The sequence below is a fragment of the Lygodium microphyllum genome, chromosome 25 (genome assembly GCF_053477565.2).
Source record: "Lygodium microphyllum isolate KBCC chromosome 25, Lygodium_microphyllum_v1.1.10, whole genome shotgun sequence".
NCBI classification, from domain to species: Eukaryota; Viridiplantae; Streptophyta; class Polypodiopsida; order Schizaeales; family Lygodiaceae; genus Lygodium; species Lygodium microphyllum.
In genome coordinates this window covers 2,374,676-2,399,567 of record NC_141159.1, presented here as the reverse complement: position 1 = coordinate 2,399,567, position 24,892 = coordinate 2,374,676, and the positions used below count along the sequence as shown (strand labels likewise).

The window sequence follows — 24,892 nt, the reverse complement described above, 5'->3', positions numbered from 1 at the left end:
CCTGGAAAGATGGTGGTCTAAGATGCATTGAATAATGCAACATCAAGATAAAGAGCGGCAGACTATTGGGTGGAGCTTTATATTTTGTTACTTTCATAGATGATGCCATTAGGAACTTTGAAAGGTTTGGGCTTACCCTCTTTGTAATAAGAGTGATGCGCTAGATGCATTTTAAAAGTGCTTGCCATTTGTAGAGAATCAATCGGACGAAAAACTTGAGTATTTAAATATTGACAATGGTGGTGATTACATTTAAGCCTTGCCTTTACAAAGTAAAGGTGGTATCAAAAGAGAGTTGACAACTCTGAAATTCCTGCTCAAACTGGTGTGGATGAGACCATTTAAGAAAGGGTTTGTAGTATGCTCTCTAACTAATGGGCTTTGGGTGTAAGGTGCTTTAGCCACAAGATTTTACAAAGGTTAGTGCCTAGTTTGCACATCGATATTTGCAATCACTAGGACACACCTGAGAATACGTTAGAGAGCACCAATGTGCATAAAGATGGTTGCATAAAAAAGGACTTTTATTGGGAACATCATCTCTAATTCCCTAAGGATGGGCTCACCATCCATTCAGCATACATGGATATACACGTCATTAAAGAAATGATGATATGTGTCATGTGATGTGAATGCAGGCACAAAAGGATAGGATGTCACAGATCTCCCACACAGGTTGAGAGATACTTAAAATACTTCTTTGAGTGCAACCATAGCAATCGCTCCAGTATCATCCATGGAAGTAACATGTTTTGAGTTCTATCCTCCGCAACCCCATGCTGGAGATACTAGGACAGTAGCAGAGCCACTTGTCCTTTGTGGACACAAAATATAGGTCAAGATATAGCTTTTGCTTTTTGAAATTTGTTGCTTTTCGTTTTATCCTTCAATAGCAAATGCACGATTTACACTTGAAGGCCATTTTGCCCTCTGATAGATGTCAATGGAGCCCTCCCTCCCTCCTGCCACAGTCCTATGGGAGGCCTGTGTTCCACTATTATTTTACATCAATCTCGAATAAAGTTGTCTGCATGAAAGGACAGCACATTTAAGGTAACCTTTTCCCACCTGTAGAAGAACAAAAGTATCATGGATTTTTAGGAGTCCCAAATAATGGCACCCCAGATTTTCAGAATGGTTTTTTACTTTTTCTGCACAAGTGCTACAAGGAGGGAACGTTATGGCAGGGTAAAGCAGCCACAGGTACAGCAGAAATGACCTCATCAGAATTCATCAATCACCCAAAATTATGCCCTGCAGTTTGCCTTTTGTGAAAAGCTGAAAGATATGCCTTGAAATCCTCTCCTCATCTAGAATGATTCCTGAGCTTATGATGTTCCCCACCTTGCCTGGCATGACAGCTTGACCTCTTTCGGCATGGCACCCATTGCATCAACAGTTCAAGGTGGTATACCTTTAGAAACTCTCTCCTCATCTGGGAAGAGTTCCTGAGCTTCTAATCCACCCACCTTTTCATCTTCTGGCATGGAGCCAGCAATGACACCTTGGCCCAAAGGGGAACGCCGTGTGTTTGGTGACTGTCCAGTATTTGCTCCTTTCAACACACCAGAGCCTTGAGCAGGAGATGAAGAGCCAACAACAGTGACAGGAGATTGTGGAGCCTGTCCTGCACCAGCAGTACCTGTATTTGAAGCTGGTGCATTCTGAGATGGCAATGCTTGTGCAGTTACCTTCTTGCTGTTAGAATTGGCAGCTGATGGTTGCGAAGCAGAATTTGCTGGCTGAGACTGCTGTTGTTGCTGGGTCCTTGGAGGGGGGGATTTGGGGCGTAATGCCTCTATCTCAGGTGTTGTGCCCACCAAATGAGGAGCATCTGTTGGTGGGTTGCCTCGACCACCCTGCCAAACCTTTCCTTCTGAATCACCCACATACTTGCAATATGTCTGCACATAAGATGCCATGAAAACATCAAACTCACACTTTCTTATTCTTAAACCACATGCCATGAAAACATCAAACTCACACTTTCTTATTCTTAGAGCAGTAATATACCACTAGAACGGGAACCTGTTGCTTACCTGGCCATTAAAATTGGAAGATGTAAGATTCTTGCCCACAGTTATCCAACCAGCACGAATGTTATGGTCTTCACCAAAGAGTTCCAGTCTTCGCTGACCTTGAGCAAAGTGTTCAATGATATGATAGAGCTCCTCTGGCTTTGCCGTGGAACCTGTTATGGAAACACAATCCAAACAAACCAGTTGATCTGAGTGCAGCCATCAAATTAAAAGAGAATACTGGCCTTTTTCGTAAAGGAGATTAACGCATTGTACAGCTATCAAATTAAACAAGAATTCTAGCCATTTTGGTAAAGAGAAGGCAAAGGCAATACGTAGACTAGGGACTAGCCATTTTTTCTAGCAGTCAGTTGAAATAAAATAACACTTCTGTGCAGCTGTGCTAATCCCTACAGTTTCCTTCATTACATCAAATTTACAGGCCTTTCTTATCTTCCACATGCCTTCTTTGCATCAAAGTTGCTGACCGACACAGGCACACTCGAGTACAAGACCAGAGAATACTGAAACCTTGTCCCCTTTCACTACATAGATGCTGCATTTTTAATCCAGAAGTACATATACATAGCAGAGGAAAATTGGAGAGGCTATTCAGAGGGGTTCCAAGAGTGAGGAACTACTTTTTAATGATTTTAGCAATAACATCACTAGTTTTTCCACAATTTGGACTCAGTTCCAAGAAGAAACTTAATACTTCTACAATAAGGCATAAAGAATTTGAAATAGTGTTCACTTGTCTATCAATTCATAATTATGCACTCTATATGTTTGCAACTTTATTTAGACTATTATCATGCATTGGTCCCCTTCCTTTTTGCACATTTACCTGGACGTAAATTAGAAGTTGAGAATATAGGTTTGGCCAAAGTTACTGTAATAGGATTTCTGTATTTATGCATACATTATGCTTGAAATAGAAACTGCACCTCCACAATTGTTAAAGCATGCAAGTCTTTAAAGAGGAGCTTTCATACCACCAACCATAACTAGGCTTGACATACTTGACACCATATTCCAGAAAGAGCATTGACCACAGTAACATCAAAGCCAACCAACCTGAGTTGTGACTTCACAGCTTCTTATTAACAACAAACAGGATTCACCAATGTAGCATCCAAACCAACAAGCCTGAGTTAAACTTAACCCCATAAATCTAAGCCAATTAACCTGAAACGTGACTATAATCGCCTCATTAAATTCAAGTTAACCGTATTAATTCAAACCGACCAGTCTTACTTGTGGTTAGAGCTTCTTTTCAGTGATGTATATACTTACCATGTGTTATCAGCAATACATCTACTAACAATATGTTATTATAACAATTTGGAATGAACCAAACAGTGCAAAAAAACAAATACTAACCATATGCAGGCTCTTCAGAGATTATGATGTCTGTGTCAATATTTGCATGAATTATGTGTCCATCACTGCTGCGACGAACAGTACCCTTTATCCCCATCAAACAATGTTCCTGCCACATCAGACATGATACAATCATACAATGATCAAACAGTAGAAGTTACGGCTTGAGCACCTTAATAATTGGCAGAAATAATAATTTGATATTAACACATAATTTTGAAAACTTACTTTTGAGTGCTGAAGCAGGGTGCTTGCATCATGCCGCAATGCTGGAGTTGGATTTTCTCTATTTGTCTTTACCCAACATATATCTTCACATCTTCGAAATCCCCACTGTCTCATGAAAAGACGTTGGCACCATGTAAGGGGATCCAATTCAAAAACTATCACAATAGACTGGTTCTCACAGCATTGCAATCAACAAATAATTCACAGTCATAACCACTTTCTTATTGGCTGAGCATTAGGGCAGAGAAGAGTGAGCAACAGCAGGAGGGAGCAAAAGAAAGAGAGAGCAAGCCAATACAAGAATACATGTAATGCATACTTTCACGATGTCGGACTGAAATAACTATGTCAATGAACAATGAAAACAAACACCCTAAGGTTTATAATCTGCACCCAAAAAGATTTTGGAATCATGTTGTAATTTGAGAGGCTGCAAGCGGGAGCACAAGAGGACAAGCCAAACATGAGGAATGTGCAATGCATACTTTCAACATGCCAAGACAAAAGTAGAAAACCAACGTCTATGACCTATACCAAAGATAGGTGTTCCAATGCCTAGAAGAGGGAGAGAGAGGGCCACTCCAAGCTTGTGCAAGTGCACAAAGAGAGAGAGAGAGGGCTGCCATTGCTGCTGCAACAATTGAAAGGCCATTTCCGACTAGCAAGAGACCCTCCAAGAGCTAGTGACATGCCCAAAAGAGACTACAATAGAAGGTGACAGCAATTTGAGGGCTGTTTCAGCCAAAAAGCAACATCATAATTGGGGTGTTTCATCAATGGAGATAGCTTTCATGGCTGTCTAGTCAGGGCAACAATTGATTTCTTCCATTTTCTTGTGATGGAAGTCTGAATTTTCTCTCTCCTCAGCATTCTCTATCGTCCTCCAACCTATTCTCATCCTTTCTTAGCAATTTCCAACAAAATCAGCCATTAGAGGTGGAGATCTTGACTAATCTCTATTGTAAGACGTATTTTACACTAAAAATTAGGGTTTGACAACCACCTTTAGAAGCGTGCTCAGAAATTGAAGGCCTAGAGACTTAAATACTAGTCATTGAAATTGGGGAAATTTCAAGAGAATCAAGTGGCCATTCAAGCAACAAACATTTGGGGCTGAGCTTGTCACCCAAGGATCATGATAGAAGGCCAATCCCCAAGCAAACTAAGGGGCAAATTGGTTTGAAGGCTTGCTAGTCATTTATAACACTAAGAGGCAATTGAAGAGTAAAGGAGATTCAAGGAATCTCACTCTATTCCATCCACATTGTGATTCAAGATAAAGAAATACTGCAAGGGGCATTAAATTTGGAGGCACCAGGCTGTCCATTGTCCAAGATTAAGAGGTAACATTTGCATTTCTAGTTTATGTGAATTTTATGCTTTCTGTAAATGTTGATTAATCAGGTCATTACAACCCTCTCTGAGTAGAAAGGCTAGTTGCACCTTGTGTAAGACATACAGGAAGGGTAGCCACTTTAGTGCAATTAAACGCTTTTCTTTATTAGTGAATACTAAGCTAAAAGACACACAATTTTGCAAAGGTTTGCCAAGCCTATCAAAAATCCAAATATTATAGCCAAAAAACTTTCAAATTACTACAATTTCTCACAATATTAAATGCTCCATGGGAATCTATCACTAGCGACTTGTTTTAGCCCACCCTAGCAACAAGTTCCCATCAAGAGAGGGGTTCGTGCTAGTTGGTTGGACTTCATCAACAAACTTCATTGACATGCACAAGGTCTTGTTAGATATGGACCTCGCTTGTGTAACCAGTAGCCCATGGTTGGTAAAGCTCCATGCTGAAGAGAAAAGAGAAGAAAGAGAGAGAGAGAGAGAGAGAGAGAGAGAGAGAGAGATACACCAATGAAGATAAAAATGATGTAATAGATTGATAATGAATGTGCAATACTTAGGGTCTCATTATATAGGCCTAAGGTTTCCCCCAAACCTTTGATCCTTATTTAATGTCAAGAGGTGTAAACGGTGTTCACACATATAATATTTACACAACTAAGCGTATTCAACACAAGGATGAATAAAACTAACAAACTCTACTTTGGGTCATGAATGATTGAACCCATGACACGAAACATAGAAAAAGAGAATGGGAAGATCTTACCTCAAAAAGGCAGTGTCTAATTCCATACAATGATTCTGGAAAGAAAATACATAAATGAGAGAGATGCAACATGAGGATGGTCATGACATGGTCTATCGAGAAGCTCAGTGATCCAAAGTCAGATATAGTTCAGAAATACATATGCATAGCTCAAAGCATAGTTGCTTGGAGTTTTGAAAACACCGAATGGTAATGCATTACAAAGTCACAAATTAGAGTTTCAACCCCAATCCGAAACAACAAAATGAGGAAACAAGAATCCAAAAAATCTACATAGAAACGTAAATATAAAATATCAAGAAAAAGAGAAGTGTGTGAAGAGTGCATGAGTATAGTTGTAGTACATTGTACAAGCTATTAATTTAGCATTTACATAATTAGATGCTTACATCGCCAAGCTATTGGTTGCTAGCAAGAGTTAAAATTTAAAACAACATTCATAATTGAACAAATCTTATGTGTAAATGAATATTGGTGGCTACTAGCCAAAAATGAAAAACATAGGTGAGTAAAGTTCAAGCCTCCCCCCCTCCCCCATAGCAACCCCTTAAAAACAAGACAAAACATTTTTTCCCTGAAAAAACCAATCATTAATTTTAGACAATTCCAAAACGTGTTTATGTTCCAAACATAGTTGCATGGAAACCTATTTCCTAAGGTAGGAAATGTGATGTTTTTGGCCCAAAAAAGTATACCCTATCATGAAAGCACATTTTTCCCTTGTAAAAGCACATGAAAGTAGTGTTCCCCTCACAATCATACCTTCTACCTAAAACCTTGGGATTCATGAATCGTGATAGGCAATAGCCCCTTCAAATAGTCCGTGAACAATTTGCACTCTACGAACTTACGAGGAGCCTATGATGCCTCTTTAAGCTATAAGATACAACAACTCGTACTCGAAATGCAGCCGGCACAAGTGTTGTTGCACCTATTGATGAGGATCTACTTGAGAGCTTCAACTCTAGTAACACGAGTGACAAGGAGGAAGCGGAGAAGATTTAGGACAATGAGGAGGACAGTTAGGATGAGTCATGACTCATGATACATTCTCTAGGACTTAGGATTGGCTTTTAGTAGTTTCCATAATCCATTTTTGTATTGAAAATTTGACAAGGTTCATGAGGTTTTCGGCTTGTTTCACATTGTTACTTCTACGATTTTATCCATGTTTGCTACTTTTATCCTTGCTTTAAAATGGTATTTAATGTTTCCTTTTAAATATTATATTGACAATCAATGATAAGGATGTTAATAGTTATAAGCTGCAATGTGATTTACAAATGGTCAATGCCGCCTATTTTCTTAAAAGTTTGATATTGTTTTCATACGTATAGTGTATAATTTGATCATTGGTCATATGGATAATGGATAGGTAGGATAACTTCTTTGAGTATTCCATTATATGTATCCCATAACCCACATTTTTTACTCTGTAGGTAAGAAACGTTTTTTAGATATTTCCTAAAAATTGATATTGTAGGAAACTTTTTTAAAACCCATTTTCTACCTTGTTGTTTCCAAAACTCCTGGATACTATGATTCCCAAACATTTCACATTTCCATTTCAAGGGTCTGAAACACCATTTTGGGTAACTATGGCTCAAAACCTTTTTAAAAGCCATCATGGCTCACAAGCATTGGACACATGACTAGAGGCCCGAATACCTAGATATAGCCTTTAAGCGCAACTCAAAGGTCCTACATAAAGTGGTTACATAACCCCCTGAAACCAACCTTCCTTCTTGGATAGGGTGGTAAATCACCTAATTACAACAATTAACAAATTCACAAAACTAAAATGCACGCTTTACCATACAATCATGGACATTGGACAACCTGTTAGCCCCAAAACTGACGCCCCTTGCGGTATATATTTCACATTTATTGCAAATGGATGGAGTATAACTGAGATCCTTTGACCTTCTCCGCTAATCCAAGTGTCTATTGCTATCAAAACTGACTAGCAAGCCTTCAAACCAATTTGCCCCTTGGTTTGCTCTAGAATTTGTCACCTACTCCTTGAAAGAAAAATTCAACCCAAAATCTAATATTGGCTAGCTAGCCTCTTGAATCTCCCTGAAATTCCTCAATTTCACCTATTGGAATTCAAGTCCTAGACCATGAATTATGAGCATGCATCCTGAGGCAGCTGTCAAAACCCCAATTTCTACTATTAAGGTTTACAATAGAGATTGATTAAAATCTCTACGTCTGATAGCTCAAACTACTAGAAAATACTGAGATAACTTGCGACATGGCTCGAGGATGAGAGAGAATGCTATAGAGAGAGAAATTTCAGAGTTCCATTGCAATAAAGGCTGAAAAGCTATTGCTGCCCTATTCAAACCACCATGGAAGCTGTCACCTACACCTTAGGACCACTAAAAAGACTATTGCCCCCTCCTATATGTTGTCGTCTGCACCAACAGGACCTTGGGCTGCTATCACTTGCTCCTGGGAGGACCCCAAATTCTTGTCACATGTTGTAGGACTGATCCTTGGTGGCTGCAAATCACATCAACAACCTCTTCTTGCTTTTTAGCAACCTTCTCCTCTCTCACAATGGCTAGAATAAACTTTCACCAATCCCTAAACACATTTCTTTTACTTGCAAGGAAAAGTTTTGCCAAGTGGCAACCTTCTAATCCCATTTTTCAAAATTATCCAACTTATTAAATTAATCTTAAAAATTAAAATAATAATTATTCTAATACTCAAAAAATTACTTTCACAAGTCAATAATTAAATTGGCTAGGCTAATTTGTCCTCTAAGTGTGCCTAAGTAATTATTGACCCTTAGATTGGTATTAATTATTTAATCTAATGCCTAGTCTCTAATGTCATTATTGACATTAGTGGCCATAATATGATACCTCCTAACAGCTATCAAGCATAACTTATTACAACTTTTGCCTTTGACACCCACTGCATCCTCAAGGTCCTTCGCCTATATAACTTATTACAACTTTTGCCTTTGATACCCACTACATCTTCAAGATCCTTAGCATGTTACCATGAAATAACTGATATGTGCATCACATGTGCTAAACAACCTTACACATTTTATTAATATCTTAATCAAATGTTATCGACAAGATTAGAATATCTCAAAATTTCACAACCTCATGATAGACCTTCCCCTTGAAATCCCTACAATCGTCCTCAAATGCATTGCATAGTGCCAAACCAAAAGCATACTACACTGGAATTTCCATAAGGCATCACAATCACAACATTGGCCACTATTGTCTAACCATGCTATATACCCTAAACCTTGCTGAAAATTTCCAGTCAGAACAAACATCAAAGAATATTGAGAACAAGCCCAAAACTATTGCTAGAAATCCATTGGATGCATCCATAACTCATGTTTCTCAACTGCTCTTACTCCAAAATCACAATAAAGCATATTTTCAGCATAAACCATAATTGAAACTGTCAATGGCATTTACTAACATGCTGTTGTCCAAGGAACCAACTATAAACCATTGAAACTACTGATCACAAACTGATTGCAAAAACTAATGCAAAACTAATTCCAAAAGTCACCATAAACGGTTCTCAAACTGACCAAAAACTGTGCTAAAACTAATCAAAAATTCATCTCAAAACTGAGGCAAAAGCTCATGCCTCATGAACTAATCCCAAACTCATACAAAAGTATAGTCTTAGAGCTGTGGTAACAACCATTCTCATCTGCATACATCTCACAGTGACTAGTACACTAAGTAGTGACCCCATGGCATACATACTATCACCACAGTATCTTGGATACATCCTGAATACATCCAAGATCCACTACATATGAGAGTTGTCCACAACTATGGAATGAACACAGCTTGCAATGTTATCTTTTTTGGCATAGTGTTATCCTCGTGCATTGGACATATGAGTATGTCCCAGTGGAGTGGAAGTACTACCTCCCCCTTGAGCATCATGCAATGCTCCAGACCCCTACTCTATTGAACTTGATTAAGTCCAAACCGAAGTCGGGGCCCTAATTAAAAGGAACCTTGGTAACGTTGTAACAATTAAGGATGGTTTGCTAAGTCATCCTCTTCCATCTACTTTACATCTATTGGTGAAACAATACTGAAGCTTCACCAAGAAGCATATGGAAACTTTACCTTTGTAGCAGCAAATCACATCAACACTCTCTCCTTGCATAATACCCTTCTTCTCTCTCACAATGACTGGAATAGACTTTCATCAACCCCTAAAAACGTTTTTTCCACTTGCATGGGCAAGTTTTGCCAAGTAGCAGCCTTCAAATCTTATTTTCCAGCATGATTCAACTTATTAAATTAATTTTAAAAATTAATATTCTGAAAATTAGTTCAATAATTATTCTAGTGCTCAAAAAATTAATTCCACCAACCAATAATTAAACTGGCTAGGCCAATCCATTGACATTAGTGGCCAATAAATTGGTCTAGGCCCAAATCTGACACCGAGTATCACCAGCACCTATCAAGCATAGCTTATTACAACTTTTGTCTTTTGCGTCAACTAATATCTCAAGGTCCTAGGTCCCACATTGTGAAATAATTAACTTGCATCTCATATGTGCAAGTCTCATTGGCATATTTGATAAACTTTAAATCAAATGCTAAGCAAAGCAATAAAATTTCCCATCCTCGTAACATTATCCTCATCTTCATCTCTTATCATTGTTCTCAACACCACGAAACTCGATATCAAGCTCCTCTTCCTCCTTTAGCACCACTATCTAGGGTTGAGAGGGGGTTTCTACCCTTTCATGGTATTCCACAAGATTTGAGAGGGGGTTCCTACCCTTTCATGGTATTCCACAAAATTTGACACTTGTCTTCAATATTAGCCTCCCCCGGTATTGTACATCTCCTATACATCATTTCATTATCTTTGTAAAGGGCACTTGGGCAAGTGAACAATTTCCCCACAAAAGACACTATCCAAGTGGCACCTACTACATCATGTAGCTCACTACTACTATGCATCTCATTGTGCAAAGCACACCTGGGCCGATCCTAAGCTATCTCCACCGGTGGTTCTTTACCACCACACTACCATCCTTCATTCATCTTTCCCTCATCATCAACATCCTCAAGTAGATAGGTTAGCTTATTTGTTTTGTAATGTATTGGATCTAACCATCCCTTTTCATTCTCCCCATGGGGCACAATTACTCGGAAAGGCCACAAACCATCTTTATTCTCCACAAAAAAAAGTCAATGTCGTTTTATCCATCTTTGTAGGACTTGGTAGGCCACTATGCAACTTTTGTCCGATACTTTGTCCTCTCTCAGGTGACTACTTGGACTCCCTTGGTAAGACAACCACTGTCTCTATAGTCTTGGTAGGCCATTGGGCAACCGACGTGTACCCTTTGTCTGATGCCCTGGCTGTTTTGGGATGGGACGCCTTAGGGTAAAACTGAACTTGAACCTTTCTCACAATCCCTTTATGGTTCAAGTTTTGGACCTGTGAGGAGATATTAAGCTAAAAATTCATTGTCCACAATTGATTAGCTCTAAAAAACAGTGTCAAAACAGTAAAATACCAAAAGTTTCATTAAACAGCGAGTGGTTCTAGAGAGTTCCTATGTCCCACATGCAAAATCCTAATTTGGGAGGATCCTTCTGTTAGCAATCTAGTCAGCTCATGTGCGAGTCTAGGCTAAGACAAGTATTACAATGGTAATTAGGCATTCTATGATGGCCAACCAGCATTAAATGTTGGCGGACATATTACTACCTATGGCCCTATTTTGGTCTACATATTCTAGGATTCCCTCCTTGGTCAATTATTCATCACTTGACGTTCTGTTGGAGAGAGGGAGCCGATGGCGGTGCCCACGCAACTAGTGACTCACAGTTGTACACAATTGTCTCATGTTTGGTATATGGATTCCATTTTCCAAGCATTCTTTTGAATTCTCTTCTTTGCAGTGTTCTTATGTGATTTTCTCTTCTGTCCTTGCGTTCAATAATTTATTATTGGGTGTTAAGTCCCTTCGTCTCAGTATAAATAGTATTATGGGTGTGAGCACACCCTTAATGTACCCTAGCATATAAATACATTCTTTTATTCTTTGTATATCATCACGATCTGGTACACCTACCTCTGCGTTCACTCTCTCTAACTCTCAACTCTACAGCTCGCGCCTTGATCTCGCACTCCATTGCGCACTCTCTTCCCTTCAAACCGGTATCAAAGCACAGAGTGCACAATTCTCGAGTCAAAGGAAGCTCATGAACAGCTCAAGGCAAGCAGTCGAGCACCAATCAAAATGGCTGGCAACTGCGGAGTGTGTGACTGTCGGCAGACAGAATATGAATGGCAAGCAGCTGAGTAGGCACCAGCAGAAGGCACACGTGATAGTTAGGTGAGCAACCAGCTGTGAAGGTCGACATTAAAACCAGGCATCAGTGAAATCAGCTGACGGGACGAGTCCAACGTAAGAACCAACATGCAAGCGACAACTGCACGGAGTCCTAGTGTGACCCACATGACGGTAGAGCAGACAATTGGACTTCGTGTCCAGCGTGACAACATGGTGATAGCGATCAGGCGCCAGTGAAATTAGCTGGTGGGACGAGTCCAGCATAAGAACCAACGTGCAAGCAACAATTGCACGGAGTCCTAGTGTGACCCACATGACGGTAGAGCAGACAATTGGACTTCGTGTCCAGCGCGACAACCCGGTGATAGCGACCAAGCGCACGCAGCCAGATGCAACACACCAGCAACCAAGCACCAACGACACCATCACAAGGCGATGATCGAGCAGACGATGTGACATCTGACAAGTCACGAACCAGGACAGCGAGTCAATGGACCCCTCTTCCGTTTTTTTATCAAAAATTTTCTTGGGTATTTTATCTCCTCTCTTCCGAGTATTCACGCGCACAAGCACAGTGCACAAATTCCTTCAGATTTAGGCCCAAAAATTTGGGGCTTTTCAAATTGAGTGTTGTTCATGCAAAATTGAGGCATCTGCATTAGAAATTGCAAACATTGTGCACGTTTGAATTGGCGATTTCGCCAAATTTACTGAATTTTTGCTCATTTAAGTGAAACTTCTCAACATTGGATCCATAAAATTTGGGGCTTTTGCTGTATTGGTGAAATTTTGTTCGGTTGAGTCAGATTGGCTGACATTCATGCACACTTGGACCCGAAATTTTGGAGCTTTTGCAAAATTTTGTGAAATTTTGCTAATTTTGCCCGTTTTATGCTCTCAAAAACATGTATTAATGCAATTGGGGCAGATTTTATAGAGAAATTTTGCATAGTAGCAAAGAAACGTGTTTTTTTGCTTTCGAAACTTACGAAACGTTTCTTTGCATAAAAAACGTGGGAAGGGGGAACCCCGAAAAAAAAACATGAGTTAGTTTGTAAAAAAACAAAGTTAGTGTTAGTCTATGGTCAATGGAAAAAAAAAGTTTAAAAAAATCAAAAGAAACATACATTTCATCACTCGTGACTTGCCGCGTGCACAGCCTAACACGACTCACGCCTCCCGTCTCGCTCATCTCTTCTGATTCTGCCCCGTCAACCGTCGACAATCCCATGCCACCTCCTACACCTGTCCGCTTGTGTGCATGTTCACCTTATCGATTTTCCACTCTTGCCCCGCTAACCATCAACAGTCCCAACTCCCACGCTAGCTCCTCTGCCTATTCACTTCTGCGTCTACCTGCTTTTGCCCTATCAATAGCCCTACACAAAAGACAGAATTGCAAGCTATGCCTTTTTTCATGTTACCCCCTCTTTGGAGTCATTTTCTCAATACATTGCAAGTTGCCTAAGCAGGGTTTACTTAGGTGATAACTATGCATGTGAGATAGAGGGTGTTGGCACCATTCACTTGGCCCTTGAAAATGGCCAAGAGCTAATTTTGCAGGATGTCAGATTTGTACCTGGCATAAAGAAAAGTCTACTATCAGTTAGGCAGTTTGATGCTAAAGGGTATTTTACTACCTTTGGTGGTGGATCTTGGAAGGTCCATAAGGGACCTATGCTAATTGTTAAAGGCAGCAAAAGGGGGACTTTATATTACTTGCATTGCAAAGCATTACCTAGTAAGTTCTTGGCTGTGGATGAAGTCCATTCACAGATGGAGCTTTGGCACAAAAGACTGGTCATATGAGCCAGAAAGGCCTACATGTTCTCTCCTCTTTAGGGAGATTTGATGTAAAAGGCTCTGGTCTTGAATTTTGTAATGATTGCTTATATGGAAAACAAGTGAAGTCTCCGTATTACTCTGGTGCCGTTTAGAAGTTTAATGCTCTTGACTTAGTACACTCTAATGTGTGCACTATGCATGTTAATTCGTATGGGGGTGCACGGTACTTTGTTACTTTCATTGATGATTTCAATAGAAAGTCATGGGTGTATGTACTTAAGAGCAAAAAGGAAGTGTTGGATGTTTTTAAAAAGTTTCATGCTTCTGTTACCACACAGAAAGGGCTTAAGTTGAAAGCCATAAGAACAGATAATAGGGGTGAGTATGTCTCAAATAAATTTAACAAATTTTGTGAGATGCATGGCATTAAGAGAGAGTTGACAACCCCTTATAATCCTGCATCAAATGGTGTGGCTGAAAGATTTAATCGCACACTTTGTAAGAGAGTCAGATGCATGTTGTCCACAACTAATCTCCCGCAGCAGCTTTGGGAAGAGGCTCTTAAAACTACAGTTCATGTATGCAATCACTCTCCCAATCTTACATTGGAAAATGGCATTCCTGAAGAGGTTTGGTCTAGCAAACCTGCTTCATATGACCATTTGCGTATCTTTAGTTGTGATGCCTTTGTGCATGTACCTGTAGAACAGAGGATCAAACTAGACATGAAATCCATCAAGGGCATCTTCATGGGATATGGAGATGAGGGAGAGATGGGTTATAGAGTTTGGCTTCCTCAGGGCAGGAAGATAGTACGCAGCCGGGACATAGTATTTAATGAGGCAAAGCTATTGAAAAATGCTACACATGGTGATCTTGACAAAAAGAAGGTCAAATTTCAGTATGAACAGCCAGCCATTCAGCAGCCATTAGCTCAAAGTTTTATCCCTTTTGATGCTGAAAATGAGCAACAACCTATTGTGATGCAGCCAGAAGATCATGGACAGCAAATAGATGCACAGGATGAAATAGGACAACAAGAAGAACATGCTGAAAACAGATTACGGCAGCAAGAAGATGCTGAAAATCAGCCACCTGGTGATGGTGTGCACATTCCTCAAGATGTAGGCCCACTGCCTGATAATAGAGATCATTGAGTAAGAAGGTCTACACGCGTCAAAAGGCAGCCACAAAGGTTTCAGCCATCTTTGGATTGCATTTTATTGACTGATGAGGGTGAGCCTCTGACATTTAAAGAGGCATAGTCATGTGAAAACAAGAGAAAGTGGAAGCTTGCCATGCAAGAAGAGATGAAGTCTCTATATGCAAATAACACATGGGAGCTTGTACCTTAGCCCAAGGATAGGAAAGCTATTCCAAATAAATGGGTTTACAAAGTGAAATGTATTGATGGGAAGCCCAAGTACAAGGCACGGCCGGTTGCTAAGGGCTATACACAGAAGAAAGCATATACTTCCAGGAGATCTTTTCACTAGTGGTGAAGATGACCACGCTCTGTGTTTTGTTTGCTCTCACTACATCCTTGGATTTAGAGTTGGATCAGATGGATGTGAAGATTGCTTTTCTTCATGGTGACTTGGATGAAGAGTTGTACATGAAGCAGTCAAAAGGATTTGCTATTCTAGGAAAAGAGCATTTGGTTTGTAAGCTGAAACGCAGCTTATATAGGCTGAAACAAGCCCCTAGACAATGGTACAAAAAATTTGATACCTTTATGCTCAACCATGAATTTAAATGCAGTCATGCAGATCACTGCTTATACACTAAAAAGACTGATGATGAAAGCCTTATTGTGCTGGTTTTATATGTGGATGACATACTGATTGCAAGACAACATAAGAGTACTTTGAATGCTCTTAAAAGGTAACTAAGTTCAACATTCTCCATGAAAGATTCGGGAGCAACTGAACACATTTTGGGCATGCGCATTAAAAGAGACAGAGAGCAACGTTTGTTGTTTCTCTCACAGGACAAGTACATCAGCAAAAGTACTTGACAAGTTTAATATGGCTGATGCTAAGCCTCTTGGTATGCCTTTACCGCCACATACCAAGCTTAGCAAAGCTGATTGCCCTAAGGATGATGCAGCTGCTAGTGCCATGAAGGGTATACCTTATGCATCAGCTTGCGGATCTTTGATGTATGCCATGGTTGCAACTCGCCCTAACATTGCTCATGCAGTGGGAGTTGTTAGTAGATTCGTGCCTAACCCTAGCAAGGCACACTAGGAAGCAATGAAATGTATCTTCAAATACTTGAAAGGTACACAAGAAAAGTGTATATGCTATGGAAAGGGTACACTAGAGTTGCAGGGATTTTGTGATTCGAACATTGCAGGAGATCTTGACACTAGAAAATCTACCAGCAGGTATGTTTTTACTTTGGCTCGTGGGGCTATCTCTTGGTGTTCAAGATTGCAGAAAATTGTGACACCGAGTACAACACAAGCTGAATATATTTCAGCCACGGAAGCTTCTAAGGAAGCTAGTTGGCTTGGCCGTCTGGTGAAAGATTTTGGTCTTTCTTCACGTACTCCAGTGCTTGGTTGTGATAGCCAAAGTGCACTATGTATGGCTAAGAATGCCATGTTCCATGCACGTACCAAACACATAGATGTTTGGTATCACTTTATTCAACAAGTCTTGGATGATGGTCTTGTCACACTGACTAAGGTCAAAGCCCAAGATAACCCTGCAGATATTCTCACTAAGTGTCTTGCAAAGGCTCAACATGAGCATTGCATTCGTTTATTAGGAGTTGGTTAGCTTAAAGGAACACTTCGGCTTTTAAGTGAGAGGTGGTTGGGTGTAAAGTCCCTTTGTCTCTGTGTAAATAGTCTTACGAGTGTGAGCACACCCTTAATGTACCCTAGTATATAAATACATTCTTTTATTCTTTGTGTACCATCACGATCTGGTACACCTATCTCTGCATTCACTCTCTCTAACTCTCAACTCTCTTCCCTTCATTTGTTTCAGCATCTGTTTATACTTCCATTGCTACATCCACTTCTCACACGGTATCCGATTTTAGGATCTACACTCCTAGTGCTATGTTTTGCTGATTACACATCTTCTCTTGCTAATCGTTGATTTTTCCTGACTACTACACACTCTTTCCAACCTGATGACAATTGTCTGCTGCCAATCATATTGTTTACCACCTTTTGCAGGCTGCGTTTTCAATTTCTGCATTATTTTATTACTGATCACCTTGCGTTTTTTTGCACAGCTACTAATTTTACTGCATTTAATGCCTTTGTGGGCTAGGTGAGAGTGATTTCCGGCTTTTGACAACATCTGTTGGCTGTAATCCATCTCTTTTCTTTGTTTTTGCAATCATTTTTTGTGATCAGCTGGTGTACACTACGTGTGAACTCTCTTTAGTGTAGTCTGTGTTGTTGGTGTGGCTGTAGTCTCTCTCTGAAACTAGCCTTTCTTCAATGGAAGGGTAGTAATTCCCTAATTACAACTTAGTTACAACAAGTAACATTTATTACAAAACTGAGAAATGCAAATTAACTTACAATCTTGGACAATGGACACCCTGTCCGCATCACCCTGCCTCCCCTACTGGGGGTTGCCTGACTGAAGGGTGGAGGTCTGAGACTTAGATTTGGGTGTTGTGCCTCTGGCCTTTGAGCAATACTCGTCGTCAAAATGACCAACCTTTTAACAATGTTGATAATACTTATTCTTTTTAGGTACATTCTGCCACCCTTGTTTGAGTTGTGATTGGGAGTTTCCTTGTGATTCCCCGAATTGATTTTGTTTTTTTATTTAGAGTGGAGATTTGATTTTGTTTGCCCTTCCCTTGTTGCCCCTTCTAAGAATGAGTAACAAGAGTTCCCTTCTGAGGAAGAATTCATATGAAATTGATCGAACAACCGTGCATAATGCAACAACTGACACTCAAATTCATAGAAAGTAGGCATGGTAGGCTTTGAAACTATACCTTTCACAAAATTAAAGTATTTCCTGGGAAGTTTGTTCAGAAACAATATGACTTGATGATCAGAGGACTTGGGAATCCCCGTAGTGGAGAATTCGGCAAGAAGTCGCCAATACTTAGTCAACTTGACTTTCAAGTCATCCCGGTCTGTGATCTTACAGAGTTGGAGCTCATGGTCAAGATTTATACGACAGGTCCTGCCCATCGTTCTGACGCTAAGTCAAAATGTTAAAGCTGAGAGTAAAACTCGGGCAATAAGCCCTACATCAACTCAACTATAGCAGAGGCATTCCTAGCCTTCCATGAGCGGACAACCTCATATAGAACAAGTGCGGGATCGGATTGGGGTTCCAACCCCTGCACAAGATCCCATAGGTTCTGGGAGTCAAGGACATGTCTCATCAAGTTCAACCAAGTGGTAAAGTTTGACCCGTTAAAAAGAGTTTTATCATTAAAAGCATGCTTGGCAAAAGATGAGGCAGAACCATGAGGTGTCGGGAAAGTGGAATAAGCTGAAGGTGGAGGGTAAGATGGTGGTGGTGGGTGTGTCTGATAGGAAGAATGAGGGGGAAAAGCTGGATAGGCAGAAATAGGTTGGGAGTGTCCAATAAGGTGCCAATGGAGGTGGAGACACTAGGACACGAAAGCCCTGTCCAAAGCTTGGCTGGGGCACAGTAGTATCACCAAAAGGTCCACTAGATAATGCTATAGAGGCAAGTTGTGGTACCAATTGATCCACACTCGAGAGAGACTGGGGGGGATACCCAAGCTACAATGATCCGAAAGTGTGTGAAAAAAATGTGGAACACCACTCGACTGAGGAAAGGATAAGGTCCTAAAGGTGGCACCTACGTTTCTATAACCCCCCGGTGCGGTGTGATATGCAACATGAGGTGTTTGATATAGGGGAATATAAATGGTGTAAAAGAAAGTGGAAAAGCAGCAGAAAAATGTGGTGGAATGGATGGGTTTTGAACTTGTGGTGTGAAAGGTACATATGCGTTTTGTTCATTTTTACCATTTAATGATAGAAAATAAAATGATGATGATGATGATACACCATGCAATGTAAAAATAGGAACACCAAATTCATTCTGATTTTGAGAAGTAAACTGAAAAGAAGAAAGGGTAGAAGAAGATGTACATGGCTTTTTCTTATAATCCCCACGATGTATGTTAACATACAAGAATTGGTCCTCAAGAGAACTTTTTTCATAGTCAACCGATTATACTCTATCTTCCTTATGATTTCTACTAGTATATTGCAAAGCAAAAGAGGTAAAAGACGAAGGAACAAAAGACGAATCTAAAGTATCTTGCATCGAAGTGGACAGAAGAGGATGAAGGAATGAAACATACTTCAGATCTCTTTCTCCAACAGGGGGGCCCATCCTTAAGGGAGGTCTCGACGGCCCTGCAATATCATCAAATTTATGCACAACATCTGAAGAGAGAAATTCATGCATATCTTCATTGAGTAGCTTCTCCTGAAGGGCAATCCTTCGATCAAGCTCCTCAATCTTCTTTCATCTCAAGTCCATGATCACATGATATTCTTCAGTGGACAGCTTGTATAGCTTTTCTTGGCATTCCGTGCACTCTTACCTTCATTTGTAGCATTCATTCACTTCAAAATTAATTCTCTCTCTGTTTGAGTTTTGAGTTTTTGCGTTTTGCGTTTAGGATTTGAGTTTTGCATTTGTCTGAGTCTTTGTGTTTCAATCTTATTCGTATATGTTGTGTTTCCTCAGTGCAAACCCTAGCAAATATTTACAAAGCATCCACCAAGCCTTGGAGACGTGAAGGTCATCAACAAGTGGGAGACTGAATAAAGAATTAGTTAGATGCCCATGCCCTATTTATAAGCACATGTAACACCAACCTTCCTTCTTGGATAGGGTGGCAATACTCGATTAAGCACTTAATTACAGCAAACAATAAATAAGCATCAACTGAAATGCACACTTTACCTTAATAAACTTGGACAGTCAACATCTTGTTGGCCCCAAACTTGGCGTCTCTTTCAGTATTTTTTTAACTTTAATTGCCAACGGATTGAGTAGAAGCCGAGATTCCACAATCTCTTTAGCATATCCAAAAGCCCCTTGCTGTACAAACAATCAGCAAGCAATTTGGGCCATTTGCCCCTTGCTCTAATGGAACCCCAACTAACCAAATGTTGCCGCTAATTCACAATGGATGAGCCGGCATTTGAAATCCCTAACAATTCCTTGAATTTCAGGTGCTAGTTTTAGTGTATGATGCCCTTGACTAACGGCACAGGTTCTAAGGTGGCTGCTAAACCCTAATTACTGCTGTAAATTAGGGTTTACAGCAGAATTTCTCTTGTTGTCTACCAAATCTGGCTATGATCTTCTCCAAATGGCTAAGAAATCCTAAGATAACCTGAGAATGGGCTGGAGAAGGTGAAAGAATGCAAAATAGAGAGAAATTCATGATTTTTCACATGGAAAATGGCTGAAATTGATTGTTGCATGCTTTGCTCAGCCCCAATTGTTGTCACCTACTGCCAATGTCCAGCTATTGTTGCCTGCATCTGTAAGCATCATAAATATTGTTGCCTACATCACCAAGGTCTCCTAAAACAATTGGCATTCTCTTGAATGTCTTCACAACAACAATTCTGACCAGCAGCCTCTCTACCCTCTCTCACACAAGCTGAATGAATGAAAATAGCCTCCAACAGCCCAAAAACGTTGTCGTCGCCTGCATCAACAAGGACTCTTGCAGTAGTTGGCAGCCTCGTAAATGTCTCCACACTGAAACCGGTCTATGACTCACATAAAGCAATGGTCCCTTCAATTAATGCCTAGTCTTTTCACAGACACACACAAATAGAGACCTCACTCCCTCGCTCAACACCAGATTGGCCCCGAAGACCATCACCCCTCTCGGTATTTCTTTATCAATTAAAAGATGGAAGGTTACAAAAAAAAAAAATGTTCCAAAGTACAAAACCTGTAAAAAGTTGGCTTTCATCTTTTCTGAGTAAATTTCAGCTGCATAAGGACAACACAACATATCTAGAACAACATCCCTTTCTAAGTAAATTTCAACTGCAATACAGCATATCCAGAACAACATTCCAAGTAGGAAAAACACTTTCTGTAAGTATAACTCAATAATTCAAGTGTAGAATAGCAATTTGCAGAACTCTGTAGTTATTGTTTTTCACCTGTTCTCAGCCTTATTCCATTCCAAATCTGTTCCATACCAGTTGGACTACAAACCCTTTGACCCTAGCATCATTCCAACAGTAAAATAGTCCCACAAACAGCACTCAATCAGAGCTGAAAACCCCGTTCCCGTGTGGTGTGGTCGTCACTTTCTTTAGTTCCTGCATTGGAGAAGCAATCAACTACTCCTAAATCTGGACAATGAGGCTCTTGCCTCGACAGAAGTGCAAAGAAAACACAGAACTCTACATTCGATGGAATCAGCCCATCATGCACAGCATTTCCTCTGAGAATAGAGAGAGAGTTGACTAGAGGAAGCAAGCTCTACCTCCGTACATGAGTTAGAGATGAAAAAGTACTCTCCACAGCTAATGTACTTGCAAGCCCTCAACCCCTGAAAACTTCACACTCAGATCTGCCCCTCTTGCCTATTACGTTTTTTTTTTAATGCTCTCTCTCTCTTTTGGGAATTTGTGCCCAAATTGTGACACATGGCATATATGTAACAATTTTCCCGTCTAAACCTCCCGGTCTAAAATTCTCCATGATCGTTGCAAATTTTGACCTCAGCACAAACCAAAGAATTAAACCTCGTGCAAAAACAAAGATAATGACACGAACTGATTCTAGGGTCCAAAAATAGTAACTCTCTAAATTTTAGGGATGGTGACCCATGCATTCCTCAAGTTGTTCTGAGTAACTTCTATCATTGCAACCGCATCAGTTACGGTGACTTTTATTCCGTAAGCATTCTCACATGTGCATTTTCTGTCTTGGCCAGGCGCTAACATTCTATTCTTCAGTATCCATTCAATATGGAACCGGTCCCAAGGCTCAAACAAATCATTAGTCCAATTTGTCCCAATGGCTGCCTCTTCTGGCCATGCAAAGATCCCGCCTTAATCCAAGAGAACTATGGGGATAAAAAGCAACAGCAACTAAAGAAAAGAAAAATAAAATATTTATATAAGTAAATAAGGAAAGCAACTACAAAAAGTATCACCACTTGGTGACACCACAACAACAAATTCTGACCAGCAATCTCTCTTTTCTTTGTCTCACAAGCTAAATGAATGAAAATAGTCTCCAACCGGCCAAAAACATTTTTCTCTATTTGCATGGGTAAATTAATTTCAGCCCTTTTGACCTTGCCCAAAATTAAATGTGCCTATCTATATTAACTTGGCTAGGCCATTTGCAACTTGGAGTGGTCCCCAACCTCTGTTGACCCTTAGACTAGCATTAATTAATTAATTAATGCCTAGTCCCTAGTGTCACCACTAACACTTAATAGCCAAACAACTGTCCTGACTCCTAGGGTCCAAACGGGCAACAACTGACCATCAACTCCCAGCTCGTAAACTTATCACAACTTTTGCCTTGAACACCCATCTTGGGATCCTTGGCCTGTTACCATGAAATAAGTGTCATATGCAACACATGTTTAACAACCTTGCACATTTGATTAGTAACTTAATCAAATGTTACTAGCAAGATTAAAGCATCTCAAAATTTCACACTCTATTGACCTCTAGACTAGCACTAACTAATTAATTAATGCCTAGTCCCTAGTGTCACCACTAACACTTAATGGCCAAACAACTATCGTAGGGTCCAAATTGACACCAACTGACCACCAAAGCCCAGCTAGTATAACTTATTACAACTTTTGCCTTTGACATCCACTACATCCTTGGGATCCTTAGCTTGTTACCACAAAATAATTGCAATGTGCAACACGTGCTTAACAACCTTACACATTTGATTAGTAACTTAATTAAATATTACTAGCAAGATTAAAGCATCTCAAAATTTCACATCTCCGCGGCAGATCTCTATTAGCCTACCTATTTTTAGCCATGTCAGTCTATCATCTCCTAGTTGTGAGCTCTTGTCAAAGTTTGACGGAGACATTACACATATTAGTATGCATTTCCTAGGCTGTCTAGGGATTAGGCTACAAGTGTCAATGTCTACCAATTTTGTTTCATACACGTGTGGGGTGCCATATTAATAGGCGGTTGCATTTATTATAGTCAAACTGCACATCATGCAATTGGCTAGCATTTATGACCCTCTATAGAAGCAATCGATCAATTTTGTCATTATGTGGCTATATAGAGCCAACCCCCACACTTGGCAAATCACTTCTTCATTGTAGACTTTGCAAATTGCACTCTCTGTCTCCAACACTCTCTGACTTTGATGCTGCCATCATCGTCATCAGCTCGATTTGGTACCTTATTGATGTTGTGGCCTGCATACAGGGACTGATCACTCCATTTCCTTTTGTATCAACATTCTTCTTCAATCAGTGCAGTATTCTTCCTTCATCCTCTCTCCCTCTCCCTCTCTCCCTCTCCCTCTCCCCCCTCTCTCTCTCTCTCTCTCTCTCTCTCTCTCTCTCTCTCTCTCTCTCTCTCTGTTCTTGTCTCTTCCGTTGCGCACTCACATGGTATCAGAGCCTAAGTGAGGACACAACATGGAGATTTGTTGTAGAGGAGATTCCCAATCACAAAACGCAAGCCATAAACCTTGCATTTGCTGCAAATGTAGCCATATCTAGAGGATTGTTTCAAGGGCAATATCATCAAGCAACTAGTTGTCAACTTTTTAGTAGAGGCAACAACATCTATTGTCCAATTGTCACTATCCACTACCACGCGGTAGCATTTATTACCCAATCAATAGCTTCCGTAGTCCGTCGTTGACTTACTATACGCAACAACACCCTTACTGCATGCAACACCCCTTTGGTCGCAAGCAACTACATATTGTGTACAAGCAGCACATCTATATCCACTGTAGCTGACTACTTCCTATCTTTTGTGCTATTTCCATCAAAACGCAGTTTTCCGAGGGATTACAAGTTTAAAAGATGTCTCAACACCAATTTTTCGACTTTGATGACTCAAAGGATGAGGTCTCCCATCATTTCTCTAAACGATGGCGAGATTATCAGAGATCAAAGTCCCCTGCACGAACTCCCCATTCGAAGCACCCCTCTCCTTCCTCCCTCCATGTTTCTCATAAGGCACGGTCTACCGACTTTAAAATGCCTTACATGGCACCCGCTATACAAGTGCCCATCCTTCCTTCTTCTCCCAAAGAAGACAAGTTGGATGGTTCCAACTATTCTCTATGGTCATGTAAGGTGGAGTGCATTCTTGACAACTTCAACCTTTGGGAGTTTCCCTCTCCCTGTTTCTCAACCCATGGAAGACCCCACACATATTTCATCAATGATCGTGCAACCCTTTGGGATTGGCTCAACTCTCGAGCCCGATCCTTTCTCTTTATGAGTTTACAGGATTCTGTCTTGGTTCATGTCCATAGATTGAAGACTCCAACGAAGGTGTGGAAGAAGCTTGCATCTCTTTACCATCAGAAGACATTTGCCCACAGGATCTCCTTGGAGAAGAAGCTTCGGATCCTTAGTATTGATGACTCTCCTTCTATGAAGTTGGAGTGCCTAACTATCCAAGTCTCCAACCCAACCAAAACTAGTAGGTCCTTGCAACGCGTGTCCTTGATTACAATGCAAATCAAGCATAAGTACCTACACGAGACCTTAGGAATGCATACCTCTACTTCAATGAAGATGCTTTTGATACTTAGTAAAAGGATAAAGAGAAAACCCAATACCAAAAGGTAGGCAAAATTAAGATACCAAATAGTAAGAGTACAAGTGTGCAGCCAAAAAGAGAAGCAATCAGAAGATTCACAGGTGGGAAGAAGGGCAACATCAAGTTAGTGCCATAGGCATGTGAACCAACAGGGGCTCTGCACATGCTGTCACCTTCATCTCAACCCATGCTATCAGCTGCGCTTTCACCTACAGCATCTTCCACATGGCTGC

General features: G+C 40.4%; 1 protein-coding gene across 1 annotated transcript in view; it reads right to left on the bottom strand.

The window, feature by feature from the left end:
* Positions 1 to 212: 212 nt before the first annotated feature.
* The window catches only part of EMB1691 (Methyltransferase MT-A70 family protein), a 29,028-nt gene continuing 4,348 nt past the window's right edge, over positions 213 to 24,892 (bottom strand). The window contains exons 3-6 of the mRNA XM_087666267.1: positions 3,630 to 3,734; positions 3,402 to 3,510; positions 2,040 to 2,191; positions 213 to 1,904 (exon numbers count right to left, since the gene is read on the bottom strand). Of these exons, the coding sequence (XP_087522393.1) occupies positions 1,401 to 1,904; positions 2,040 to 2,191; positions 3,402 to 3,510; positions 3,630 to 3,734 (870 nt within the window). The 3' untranslated portion in view covers positions 213 to 1,400. The remainder of the gene's footprint in view (positions 1,905 to 2,039; positions 2,192 to 3,401; positions 3,511 to 3,629; positions 3,735 to 24,892) is intronic.